General features: G+C 43.8%; 1 protein-coding gene across 1 annotated transcript in view; it reads left to right on the forward strand.

Annotated features, from left to right (window-relative positions):
* Positions 1 to 14,577, forward strand: part of cers1 (ceramide synthase 1) — a 30,531-nt gene that overhangs the window by 11,768 nt on the left and 4,186 nt on the right. Inside the window, exons 2-6 of the mRNA XM_004068382.3 lie at positions 8,767 to 8,926; positions 10,600 to 10,780; positions 11,767 to 11,928; positions 12,081 to 12,228; positions 12,310 to 12,461. Coding sequence (XP_004068430.2) covers positions 8,767 to 8,926; positions 10,600 to 10,780; positions 11,767 to 11,928; positions 12,081 to 12,228; positions 12,310 to 12,461 — 803 coding nt within the window. The remainder of the gene's footprint in view (positions 1 to 8,766; positions 8,927 to 10,599; positions 10,781 to 11,766; positions 11,929 to 12,080; positions 12,229 to 12,309; positions 12,462 to 14,577) is intronic.

The raw sequence follows: 14,577 nt of genomic DNA on the forward strand, positions 1-14,577 counted from the left end.
TTTAAAGGTGACTCTGAGAAGCAGCTTCCAGAACACGACCAGAACAGAACACGACCAGAACAGAACACGACCAGAACAGAACACGACCAGAACACGACCAGAACAGCAACGGCACATGACCAGAACAGAACACGACCAGAACACGACCAGAACAGAACACGACCAGAACAGAACACGACCAGAACAGCAACGGCACATGACCAGAACAGAACACGACCAGAACACGACCAGAACAGAACACGACCAGAACACGACCAGAACAGAACACGACCAGAACACGACCAGAACAGAACACGACCAGAACACGACCAGAACAGCAACAGCACATGACCAGAACAGAACACGACCATAACACGACCAGAACAAGACCAGAACACGACCAGAACAGAACACGACCAGAACACAACGAGAACAGCAACAGCACATGACCAGAACACGACCAGAACAGAACACGACCAGAACAGAACACAACCAGAACAGAACACGACCAGAACACGACCAGAACACGACCAGAACAAGACCAGAACACGACCAGAACAGAACACGACCAGAACAGAACACGACCAGAACACGACCAGAACACGACCAGAACACGACCAGAACACGACCAGAACAGAACACGACCAGAACACGACCAGAACACGACCAGAACACGACCAGAACAGAACACGACCAGAACAGAACACGACCAGAACACGACCAGAACAAGACCAGAACACGACCAGAACAGAACACGACCAGAACACAACCAGAACAGCAACAGCACATGACCAGAACACGACCAGAACAGAACACGACCAGAACAGAACACGACCAGAACAGAACACGACCAGAACACGACCAGAACACGACCAGAACAAGACCAGAACACGACCAGAACAAGACCAGAACAGGAACAGAACAAGACCAGAACAAGTCCAGAACACGACCAGAACAGCAACAGCACATGACCAGAACAAGACCAGAACAGGAACAGAACACGACCAGAACAAGACCAGAACACGACCAGAACACGTCCAGAACAGGAACAGGACACGACCAGAACAGGACCAGAACAAGACAAGAACAAAACAGCACCCGAACAAGACCAGAACGACCAGAACTGGACCAGAACAGGAAGTTTCAGGTCTTCAGGAGTTACATTCCTGTTAGAGGATGCAGCAATTCAGTCAAGCTTGCAAACATTTTCATTCTCTGCACCATAAAAGGAAGTTTGTGGAAGTTTGAGTGGTTAAGTGGTTAATTGGTTAATTTGAATAGAATAGACTTCTTTTTGTCATTGTGAGACATGCACAAGAAATTCCCGAAATTGTCATTCAGTCGCTTAGTCAGAAAGTACAGACCACAAAAATATTCTAATCAATTAAAGGCAAGTTTAACACGGCACCAAAAGACCACTCACCCCTCATGCTAGTCCACTTAATGCACATTTTAGCCCAGGGGGGGCAAACATTTGGACTAGTGGGCCACAAAGGGTTCTAAATTTTGACAGAAGGAAACAGATGCGGGGCACGTTTTGGTATTTCACCTCATAAGAGAAAGAAACAACATGGAATGGAGACAAAAACTAACTTTCATTTCTTTAAATTGATCATATGTATTCTAAAACAGAACATTTGTGAGTTTTTATTTCAAATCTGTGGCTTTTGTTCTCATTTCAGTGCCAATTGCACCAATGGGTCGATGTTCCTCAGGGGAAAATTAGAGAAATGCTGCATTCATGTGATGCTGGGACGATCGTAAAAACGATTGTCTGACTGGGAAAACGCACAGGAACGTCAGGAAAACAGCACATTTTCTGACACCCCATGAGCGCAGAAAAGGTTCCTGCACTTTAAAAAAGATCGATGTATTTGCAGAGCACTATCCATGGGGAGACACCAGAAACACAGAGAAAATCAATCATTAATGAGAATTATCAATCCAATTTATTCCAGTTTGGCCATTTTTGCTTTGAGAATGTTGATGGAAAAGTACAGAGAAGGTCAGAAGGAGCTGCATTGTGTGTTGGTAGATTTAGAGAAGGCGTATGACAGGGTGCCGAGGGAGGAGCTGTGGTACTGTATGAGGTCGTCTGGAGTGGCAGAGAAGTATGTCAGAGTAGTTCAGGACATGTATGAGAGAAGTATGACGGTGGTGAGATGTGCTGTAGGTCAGACAGAGGAGTTCAAGGTGGAGGTGGGACTACACCAAGGATCAGCTTTGAGTCCTTTTTTGTTTGCTATGCTGATGGACAGGCTGACAGACGAGGTAAGACAGGAATCTCCCTGGACAATGATGTTTGCGGATGACATCGTAATTTGCAGTGAGAGTAGAGAGCAGGTGGAGGAACAGCTAGAGAGGTGGAGGTTTGCTCTGGAAAGAAGAGGCATGAAAGTCAGTCGTAGTAAGACAGAATACATGTGTCTGAACGAGAGGGATCAAGGTAGAAGCGTTAGGTTACAGGGGACTGAGGTGAAGAAGGTGCAGGAGTTTAAGTACTTGGGGTCAACAGTTCAGTGTGATGGGGAGTGTGGAAAAGAGGTGAAGAGGCGAGTGCAGGCAGGTTGGAGCGGGTGGAGGAAAGTGTCAGGAGTGTTGTGTGACAGAAGAGTGTCAGCAAGACTCAAAGGAAAGGTGTACAAGACAGTGGTGAGACCAGCTCTGCTCTATGGGTTAGAGACGGTAGCAGTGAGACAGAGACAAGAGGCTGAGATGGAGGTAGCGGAGATGAAGATGTTGAGGTTCTCCTTGGGAGTGACCAGGTTAGACAGGATAAGGAACGAGTACGTCAGAGGGACGGCTCATGTTGCCTGTGTTAGCGACAAAGTCAGAGAAGCCAGACTGAGATGGTTTGGACATGTTCAGAGGAGGGATAGTGGATATATTGGTAGAAGGATGTTGGAGATGGAGCTGCCTGGCAGGAGGGCAAGAGGACGGCCAAAGAGGAGATATATGGATGTCTTAACAGAGGACATGAAGTTGGCTAACGTTAGGGTAGAAGATGTTCATGATAGAGTGAGGTGGAAAACGATGATTCGCTGTGGCGACCCCTGATGGGAAAAGCCGAAAGAGAAAGAAGATCAATCCAATTTATTCCAGTTTGGCGAGCCAAACAGCTGAATGTGCCGCATGTGGCGGCATCCCTGCTTTACGGGTGTTTCTGCCTTTAGCCCTGCGCCGTCAGTCTCAAATGCTGGATTAAAGATGGCGTCATTGATGGTTTAGCCGGCCCTCTTTTCAGGACATAAACTAACCGGACAGAGCGTAACAGCCTCAGACGGTTTGAGATGGGAATCGCTTCAGGTGGAAGAAGTCAGACGGTCAGAAAATGAAAGGCAGGCCGTTCAGCAGGGACGCTGCTGGAATCCAGAACAGATCTCTGGGAAACCAAAGATGGAAAAGGTGCATCACAAGAAGAGGGGGGAATGGGATTAGGCCTGATTGAACACATCCACTCATGAGTGGGCATTTGAACTCACTGACCCACTTTGTCTTCTTATGCAAGAGTCCATTTACTCTCAGTGGCCTCTTGTTTTTTAGTAAACTGCTTAAAGCTAAAAACTCTCAGCAGTGAGAAACTCAGACGACGCTGGGGGTGAGCAAGATGGAGGGGGGCTTTTCTCCTTCTTCTTGGTACGTTGGGGTTTGGCAGAAACCCTGCTGGTCGCTGAGGGAACCTTTCATTGGTCGACAGGCCTGCAGCGCCATTTTTCAAAGAACAGTATCTCCTGTTTCCTCTTCCACATTTCAGCTGAAGCCTTTCTGCAGGAACGTGTTTGAGTCCAGAAATGTTGGTCAATGTGATGCTAAAGCTTTGGTGTTTGCTACATGACAGCAACGTGAAGGCTAAAGGGAAGAGCATTTCCCTGACACAAGATGAGATGATTGTCTTAACCGCATTGACCTGCTTTTGCCCTGTTGGGCGGGGGGGGGGGGGGGGGGGAATTGAGTTTATTGACAGACTAACAAAGTCACATCTGAACCTGAAGCTAATTTACTTTTATTTTACGTGTTTAAAAGCTTGGAGCACAAAAACGGACTCACTGCCCTGCATTCCGTTCTATGGGGTTTCTTTAAAACCTTTTAGGACAGTTACTGGAAAATCCCACCAAGTTTGATTCAAAAGGAGATACAGACATTTTCAGGAACAGTTCACTCCCTGGAAGAACTCTCCAGAACTCTCCAGAACTCTCCAGAACCATCTTCCTGATGTAAAGTCTCAAAAACTCGCTAAGAAAGCAAATGAGCAGTTCGCCCTAGAAAGATCAAAAACAGGAAAAAAGGGTTTGTTTTGGAAAAAAAGACACGTTTTAATGCACGGTGGTGCAGTGGTTAGCGCTCTTGCCTCACAGCAAGAAGGCCCCTGGTTCAAGTCCCGGCTGGGGGACCTGAACCAGAACATCAATGGGGGGCCTTTCTGTGTGGAGTTAGCATGTTCTCCCCGTGCATGCGTGGGTTTTCTCCGGGGTCTCCGGCTTCCTCCCACCGTCCAAAAACATGCTTCATAGGTTAATTTGTCAACCTAAATGGTCCCTAGGTGTGAGAGTGAGAGTGCGTGGGTGTTTGTTGCCCTGCGACAGACTGGCGACCTGTCCAGGGTGTCCCCTGCCTTCGCCCAGAAGTGGCTGGGATAGGCTCCAGCAGCCCTGTGACCCTGAAACGAACAAACGGAAGAAGATGAATGAAGGAATGCAAGTTAAAAGCATTTCCATGATATCAGCGGTGGAACCAGAGGATTTGATTGGGGGGCCAGAAGGTTTTAGAAGGATTCCAAATGAGAGCAGCAGGGGGGAAGGCACCAAATATGTATTTCAAACTGTTGTATTATTATTGGTATTCATATTAAAACAGTAGTTATTTTAGCTGAGGTGCTATTCCTAAAGTACAGCACTGATCAAATATTTTAAAATGTGTAGAAATTCCTGAGAGCCCACAGGGGGCCAATGGACACAATGCAATTCAAAAAATGTTGCTTTTGTTAATTTTGCAATGCTTAAAGGTGTTTGTGTTGGTGGTGTATTAATCTTTATTATTAATGGTATTTGTTCAAAAATGGGACCAACGCTTTTTTGCTGGGGGGATAGCTACCCCCCCGTGGCTCTGAAAAACTCAGACCAACAACCGTGGTTCAAAGTCACTTCAGTCCCCTTTCTCCCTCGTTCTGATGCTGTTTGAACAGCAGCAGACCGTCGTGACAGACGCGTCTACATGCATTGACCTGCTGTCATGTGATTGGATGATTGGCGTTAACGAGCAGATGGACAGGTGTTTCTAATAAAGGGGCCGTGATGTTCATGTTGACAGAGACAATGTCTGATTCTGCAGAAACAACAGAATGACTGGGATGTTTCCTTCTGAAGCCAGGATCCTCACTCATGGTGGTGAAGAACTCAAGGGTTTCAGCCTCTGGTGTGGTGGTTTTGGCCGCCTCACCCTGTGTGAATATGTGTGTGTCAAAGAATGGGGGGGGGGTTTGGCCGTGGTGACAGCTGGCTTCTATAAATAAATGAGAAAGACGGGGGGGGCTGAGAAGGGAGCTAAAGAAGGCCAAGAAAGAAAGAAAAATGAGGAAGAAGTAGGAAATCGGCTGATGAAGAGAGGGCAGATGGGGGGGGGGGGGGGGGCGTTGTTCTGAGAGATTGAAAGGAATGTGGAGAGCGTCCTGCACTCTGTTCCCTTATCGGGACATGTAGACCCCGTCACGTACCACCTCGCCCAATCAGCTGTCCCAACGAGGCCCCTGCCTGGTGGGTGCCTCTCCACATGTGTCAACGCCACCAAATATTTTGCATTTTATCTCTCGTCCTGTGAGCTTCCCTCCCCATCTTTGTTTGGACTAAAGAGTCAAAAAAATGTACAGTTTCAAAATAAAGTGAGCTAAAGACGGCGGCGGCCTTTGTGTGCGTCTAACACGGCTGTAACATGCTGATTGGATTGCTGCTTTCAAGAGGCAGCAGCAGTGGCTGCATTAAATTTTCATGTTGATGGTTAGTGAATCTGATGGCATCCGGACGCGTGGAACAGCAGCTTGAGAACAACTGATTGAGATGGGCGGTATCACTGACACGGGCAACTTTCACCGTCTTGCCTCCAGTTACAGTGTGTGTGCATGTGTGTGCATGTGTGTGCACGTGGGCATGACGTGGGTTTGGTTTCCTGTCATGACAGTTATGAAACACTGAACACCTGCCTGTATCAATAGCCACCAAGCTGATGAAGCTTTTATTTGGTCTCTAGTTTACATTTGAATTGCGGGGGTCAGTGGAAAACACCTTCAATGCTCATATTTTTAGACTTACCGTCAGTTTCTTTAAAAGTGGAGTGGGTGGAGCCTCATTATCAGAGCGCATCAGTGCATCTGAAGCCTTGTCCTCAACTTCCTGTATTTCCGCTTGCATCTCAAACCATCAGCAGACTCTTCAACAATGCAGCAATCGCATGCTAACGGTGTTCTGCAGCCTTGTGGCTTAGTGCATGCGTGTAAATAAGTCATGCGTCGCATAAGACAATGCATCTTGTAATATCTTTACAGCTGGCGGTGGTTTCAAGAGTGCTCTGACTTTTGCACTGTAGGAGACATGCAGCTGTGATCCAGTTTACAGCAGTTTGATCATTTTAACCTTTAAAGAGCCACTCCCATAAAAATGGTGTTTTATAACAAGTGCTTTGCCTGACGACGGAGGACGAGTATGATGAAAATTAAGCTTAACGTTGCATTTCTGAGCATTCAGCAGCAGGCAAAACAATGAGAAAGGTGACATTTGTGACGTAGAAAATACGCTGGGCAGACCGGCAGCCCCCTGCTGCGCTCCAGTCTGATGCATCTGTCGACAAATGGATCCAATTTCTGTTGAAAGCCTGCACCGTTTAGGTGGTCATAATCAAAATACCACTAGGAAACTTAGAAATGGCTAAAAAGAGGACTTCATATTGACCAATCCAATGGTTCCAGTCTTTCAGTGGCTCCAAAGGTCATGCTTACATCTCAATACTAAAAAGACTGTATGTATGTTTTTTTCACGTCAGCCAACGAGGGAAGAACAACCATCTGTAGTGGTCAATGGGGAGCGATTGGAATTTGTAGAACAATTCAAGTATCTTGGCGTAATCTTTGACTCACACTTAACTTTTAAAGATCTTTTTTTTTTTTTATTTACCAAGGCTGTGTCCCACCAAGGTGGGGTAGCCTAGACAAGGCACACAATTTTAGCTCCTTCTGTCTCTTCCCCAAACCCTCCTCCTTCAGTGTGTGAGTGCGTGTGTGCGTATGTGCGTGCGACTGGTCTGAGGTCTAAAAGCAATGTAAAGAAAATATCCAATATTGTTAAATTTAATCTGTCAAATTTTATACAAATAAGGTCTTCTCTAACTACTGAGGCTGCAAAGGTTTATATTCATTCATTGATCTTTAGTCATATAACTTATTGTCTTACTACATGAAAGCACTTTGAAACCCCTCAAGTCTCTGTTCAAGAAAACCCTGAAAGTTTTAGACAAAAAGCCTCTGCGTTATCATTACTGTGACATTCTAACCAAGTATGGCATAATGGATCTTGAAAGTTATAAAATGTACATGGATGCCTGTCTCATTTTTAAAGTTTTGAATGGGCTGGCCCCTCCACCCTTGTTAGATTTTATAAGTTAAAAAAAAAAATGTTGGAATAGGCACCAGGGCTTTAACTCGAGGGGACTGTAATGTTCAAAGGCGCAGGACTAAATTCAGCCAAACAGTGGTGTCAATTAGAGGCACACAGTTATGGAATACGCTGCCACAGCACATTAGGAACTGGGAAAACTACCCTACCTTCCAAACAGCTCTTAAACAATGGCTGAAAACAAACCAGTCCTGCAGACATTATTAGTTATTGTTGTTTTTCTTTGACTTTCTTGGACTTTTTAGACTTGCCTTTTATTGTAATAACCTTTGTAAATATTTTTACCTCTAATATTTTGCTATTTTATTGTGTTGTAAATGTAATTGTTGATATTTTTATCCTGCCCTAGGACAACGGATGAAATTTAGCTCCTGTGCTAATTCTGGCATATTTCTGTTAAAGCAGCTGCTGAAACATTGTTTAATATGCATTGTCCTAATTCAAATAAATACATAAAAAAAAATAAAAAAGTGTCCCACAAACTGATCCAAATAAAAAAGCATAGAAACTGCAGATTTAGGATTGAATGTGGTTTATTGTGCTTCTGGTGGCACATTTGAAGCCAGATATTGAGCGATAAGCAGACAAACAGCTGAATGTGGGAATTTTATTGATGTCAAGTTTGAAAAAAGTCCTGAAATATGATTCCAAATTAATATGGAATTCAAATCGTTGATGTCCACTTTGAAGAAAGTGAAGTTCCACCAAAACTTGTTTTCAGTTCCAGGTCACGGATCTCATGTTTTGTCTTTCTGTCCACTTCCTGTGGATTTCTGTTTCTGCTTCCTGTTGCTTTCAGGGGACCATATTTAAAATCCCAAACACACATGACTAGATTATTACAAACTAAAACAACAATTAATCATAGACATTTGAAAAACTGAGAGTTTTCAACAACATGTCAAATCGGGATTCTTGATGCTATTGTGTGTTTAATTTTCAAATAATTTGTTTAATTTTTGCTTTTGGATTTCTTCAGACTTGTTGACACAAAGTATTAAACAGCCAAAACGTTTGTTTCTTTGAATGACTTTCAACGGTTGAGGCTGCATGAAGACTTTGTAGAGATGAGCTGTTGAGCAGGCCTGACTGGTTGTCTCCGTCTCCGTCTCCGTCTCCGTCTCCACAGCCTCTCGCTCAGCGCTGCAGGCTGCTTCCCAAAGATGCTGCCAAGATGCCGGAGAGCTCGTGGAAGCTGGTCTTCTACACCATGTCCTGGTCCTACAGCTCCTACCTGCTCTTCTTCACCTCCTACCCTTTTTTCCACGACCCGCCCTCTGTTTTCTACAGTAAGACTGCAATTCTTTCATTTATTCAGTCTTGTTTTGTCCACAAGTGAATGTTTAGATCATAAAAAAGATCAGGGAAAGGCTCACGGAAGAAAATGAATTATTGATCCGTTGTAACCAACCCAGACTAATGTTGACCTGAGTGATAAGGAGCTGAGGTCATTTGAATTTAATGAAAACGACAGACTGCAACTGCAGACTCTGTGGGGGCAAAGAGGCACTTTGAGTATTAAACGGGGCAGATATTGTGACGGCCCACACAGGAACCAGCTATGAAGTTTGAACCTTTATTAGGCAATCTACATGTTTTCTTTTTTTAATTCATTTGTTTTAAACACGTTAATGATTATAATACAATCTATATGATACAAACCTAAAGATAACAATAGTAATGCACAGAGGCTCGGCGCCGCCGTGGAGTTGTTGACTTCTTTTTAGGTTAAACCTGATCCCTCCTTCTTCCTAATGCCAACCTCACGCAGTAAGACGTCTTATCTGGTATCCAGTCTGGTAGTTACCACACATATGGTTGATGCTATGAAGCCTTCAACCGTTGTTTTCCTGTTTCTCTTTCTTTATTCTGATATCTTCATTCATTTTTTCCCTGCTTATCTCCTATTTTTCAGCTATTTCAACCATTCAACTATTCAAATGTTCAGCTCTTTCAGCTTTTTCCAGCTGTGACTTTTGGTCCTTCAAATCCTTGAACTTTTCCAGATATTCCAGGATTTCCAGGATTTTTCCCTCCATTTAAATACATGGGGAATCCTTGGTGCAGAAGCTCGTTGGTTTGATACCCGGCACTGTCATTTTTCACAAAAATATCTTGTTTGTTATTGTGCTGTTTTCACTTTATTTATACTCAACTTTGATCATTTCTGCTTTCATTTCTTTAATTATTCTTGTTTCTTTTGGCCAATTCTTACCCTTTAAGTTTCCCTTTCATTCAGTTATACAGCGTTCAAACCTGCGTTTTCTTCTGGAAATGCAGCTCCTTTAGTTTATTATTTGTTTCCATCAACAACAAAAAGTCAGCAATCAAAAAGCCTGCACCATAAGCAGAAATACATTTTTATTTATTGCTGGAATTCATTAATTAGAAAAGTTGTGATTTGAATCATGGATAATATTTGAAAGAGCAGTCAGAAAGATGAGTGCCAGTGCTGCCACCTACAGGCGAACACTGCAGAACTGCAGCTTCACAGCAGCATAAAAGATTCTGACTGATATGGAGGAGAAATTTCAGTTGTTAACCCTTGTGCTATCCTATGACCCCCCCACCCCACCCCCGCCCCCTTCCATTGAGGTGTTCTCCCTACCATGACAAAGGTGGATAAAGGTGGAAAGATTTCATGTAATCCATGGACACCAGTGAAGATCACAAATCATTGAAGTAAAAAGGTTCAGAGCACTGTCTAGTGGGTCTAGATGACCCCACTGTCTAGTGGGTCTAGATGACCCAACTCCCAATGTTAAAGTGCCTAGGATAGCACAAGGGTTACAGCTTTGTTTTTGTCTAGAGCTTTATAGTTTACAGGCAGAATAGAAATAAATAAGACTTTTTATCCCAAACCCTTTGTCATTAAAGTGTTTTTACACATTCATTCTTTGACATTTGACCTGATGCAAATGGGGAAGTCCAGGTTAACAAATGTTGTTCTGTGCTCGTCCAGACTGGAAGAGCGGAATGACGGTGCCCACGGACATCGCCATCGCCTACCTGATCCAGGGCAGCTTCTACGGTCACTCCATCTACGCCACAGTCAACATGGACGAGTGGAGGAAGGACTCTGCCGTCATGGTCGTGCACCACATCATCACGCTGGCTCTCATCAGCTTCTCCTACGCGTTCAGGTCAAACTTTTCAGCCGTACACTTTCTTCATGATTTGATTCAAATATCAATTTTTGCTCACGGTTTTGTTTTGGTGAGATTTGTGTTTAACAAAACAACAAAAATCTAAAAATGTAGAAAAATCAATTTAGCTAACAAGCTTTACGTCTTATTCCAAGCCCAGTGTGAACCGATAAAGTGGAGATTTGAGTACGAACATTCAAGAGCTTCACAAATTGGTTTTAATTGTGGCTTGTCCACTTATAGCTGCCCTAAACTAAAAGATAGAGGAAATCTTTTAATGTTGTTTTAATTGTATGTTGTATTTTATCTATTTGCATCGTTTATAAGTGATTTTATTGGATTTCTGCTTTTTCACATCATGGTCAGGAACCACAGATGAAAACCAGCCTTTGGCTATTTTTAGCTGTCTTAGCCATGTAAAGCCCTGTGGTTTCATTCTAATGTACCTTTTTAAATCCACTATTACTATTACTAAATAATAAATCTGAAGCTTTAAAATGCTCTGCAGTTCAATGCTGTAATATATGGTTCAGTTTTACCCTGGAGACCCACAGGCTCAAATTTGGCCAGTGTTTTTTTCCTTCGTCAATTCATTCATTTATTTACGTTGTAAACTCTAACTTTAATGTTTTTATTTTCATTTGTTTGGTGGCTTTTAAGTTCTGTCCTTCAAAATGGACAAAGAAACAGTTCATTCCTGGGTTCTCCAGTCAAACTAAGAGTTTCTATCGTCCTTTAATGCAGAACCTCGATAGAACAAATGTAGACGTAGAAAACCTTCGATTTATTTTGGGAACCCTCCACTGAAAGCAGCAGAACTGAAACCTCCTTGTCTTCACGTTTGAGTTTTTAAGGAATGAAGAGTATTTTTGCTTTTATAGTTAAGCAGAGTGAAAAGCACACGAATAAAACAGACCTGTAAGACCTAAATCGGATTCAAAAGGTTTGCATTTGTAGTGAAGGCAGCTTCCTGCCTCTTCCAGGTACCACAACGTTGGCATTCTGGTGTTATTCCTGCACGACATCAACGACATCCAGCTGGAGTTCACCAAGGTCAACATCTACCTGAAGTCCAGAGGAGGCGGCTACCACCTGCTCAACGACGTCCTGTCCAACCTGGGCTCGGTCAGCTTCAGTGTCTCCTGGTAGGATTCAGACTGGCTTATGACTCATCCTCTGTGTCTCGTTCCCCGCTTTACTCGCCAGCGCCGTTTGCCGCTGCGTCACTGTTTTTGTCTGTTTCTTTTTCACTGGGATGTGACCCGCTTCAGTCTGTGTTCTGGTCTCCATCTTTCAGGTTCTGGTTCCGTCTCTACTGGTTTCCTCTCAAAGTGCTGTACGCCACCTGCGTGTCCAGCATCCAGTCCGTCCCCAACATCCCCTTCTACTTCTTCTTCAACGCTCTTCTCTTCGCCCTGCTGCTCATGAACATCTACTGGTTCTTGGTGAGAACTTCTCCCAAACATTTCTGTCGCCGGGACGTTTCCAGGATAATCCTTTTGATCTTCTTTGTGTTCCTCCTTCAGTTCATCGTGGTGTTTGTAGTAAAAGTGTTAAAGGTGAAAGAGTTGAATGACGTCAGAGAGTACGAGGATGAGGATGGTAGCAAGTCAGCAGAGGAGCTGCTCGGCGACTCCAAGGCTGATGAGGATGCTGGACATCCCAAATCTGCTCAGGGGTAGGTGGAAACTTACCACTTTGAGGTTGGTAGAAAAGTGACCATCAGGGAACTGCACTAGCTAACATGGATCACGATTGGCCAAAAAACATCTGAGCGCTGATCTCCATCCGATGGAACCATCTGAAGAAGGAAGCCTTCAAACATGAGATGACTGGATCAGTCTGATCCAGAATAAATGACTTGCTGTCCAGCACAGAAGCCTCATTACCGGTTATTGTGTCGTTTAATTGCAGTTCTCGTCTCAAATGGTTGTGTAACAGAATATTTACACTGACAGGGAGTCTAAAATAGGAAACAAACTCTAATCATAAGAAGAAAATCACTAGAAAGTAAGAAAATTATTTGATAGTCATTAATATCTCAAACCTAGAAAGAAGTTCAAAACAAGCTTCCAAAAAGGGAAAAACAGAGCTAAAATACAAACTGTTAGAATTAAACTTAAAATTATTTCCTTCATCGTTCTATGCAAATGTTTTTTAGTTGATTTAGTCCACAAATCTAAATCAATAACCGGCATGAGAGCATCAGAGAAGAAGCAGGAGTAGTCAGGATCCAGACAAGAGTCGGGGCAGGCAAACAATCAGAACCAGGATCAGAACACAGATCAGGTACAGATAAAATGCTCATTAACCCTTGTTCTATCCTAGGCAGTTTAACATTGGGAGTTGAACCCTAATAACACCCCCCCTAATAACACCCCCCCTCCCTCCCTACACACACAAAATCCTCCGGCGGGCGGCCGTGTCGCGCGCCCTTAAGAACGCACGCAGCTTGAAACGGAAATGAATACAATGTAAATTAACAATTAGAACGCAGTAAATTTGTCATATTTCCTCGCGAGACGAAAACTTTTGTTGTAGAATGAGTTTGTTTGCTTCTGAAAACGCGCTCCTGTGTGTAAAGGAGCAGCGTGGCACGTGCAGCGCGGAGGCACTGAGAGCGCGCGCCTATGAGAGAGAGCGGTGGGAGAGAAGGAGAAAACAGTCTGAAAAAAAGAAGGAAAGTCTGAACACAGGACTAGTGGAAAAAGTCAATTATCAGGAAAGATGAATGTGTTTAATGTGTTTATTATAGCTCCATTCACGCGCCACATGCAAAACTTAACAAAAAAAAAACGTGCGGTGATGCGGTGATGGGATCATCACCGCGGTGATGATCCCATCACCGCGGTGATGATCCCATCACCGCGGTGATGGGATCATCACCGCGGTGATGCGGTGATGATCCCATCACCGCGGTGATGCGGTTATCGTCACAGCCCTAGTCAGGTGTGCAGCATCCAGGACCTGTGAGCTGGGGTTGCTGGGAGATGAAGTGCATTCAGTGCTCTGGAGACAGTTCTGACTTCTGACACAAAGAGAAGTTGAAGCGATTTAAAATCTGGTAAAATACCTTGAATTTCCCAAAACAAAGTTTTAAATAGAATGAAATTGTTTCAGTTAAATGTTTAATCATTTCAGTTTGTTTTTCAACATTTGGCGTTTTCTAAAGTTGGGGTAAGAAGAGCAACAAAAGCAGAAACAGCATTTGATTGACATTTCCAGTCCAAACCAGCACCAGAATCTGACATAATCACTCAACAAGAATCACTAAACAGATGTAGTAGATGGAGTTTAAGCCAAAAATGGCGTCAGTCCCTGATAGAGTTGACTGTCACTCGTGTTGCAGACGGTTTGTGCCGCAGCACTGAGCTGAGTCAGCTTCTAAAGATTTGGACTCAGTAAGTCAATAAACATGCTTTCCCTCCATGCAGACGAAGAGCACCATCAGGTTTCTGAACAACAGTCATTTCATCATTGAGCTTCCAAATATTGACAGTGAACGCTGATCAAACAGGGTTTATTGCAGCTTTGCTGTGAATGAACGGACCTGTCTGCACATTTGATCTGCCCGGCTCTGGTTTCACTCTGAGTGAGGGAAGAAAATCCCTGAACCGCTTCCCAAGAAGGACTCTCATTAAAGGGAATACTTTAGAATTCTAAACCACCATTTCCTGAAATCTCATCTCAGATGAGACGTTTGGATGGGAAGATCTGTCTGTATTTTCTTATTCTGACTCAGGTCTGTAGGTTCTGGCTTTCGTGATCATTTCTGGGTTCTCTGTGGTGTTGAT

This window comes from Oryzias latipes, chromosome 4 (assembly GCF_002234675.1).
Source record: "Oryzias latipes chromosome 4, ASM223467v1".
NCBI classification, from domain to species: domain Eukaryota; kingdom Metazoa; phylum Chordata; class Actinopteri; order Beloniformes; family Adrianichthyidae; genus Oryzias; species Oryzias latipes.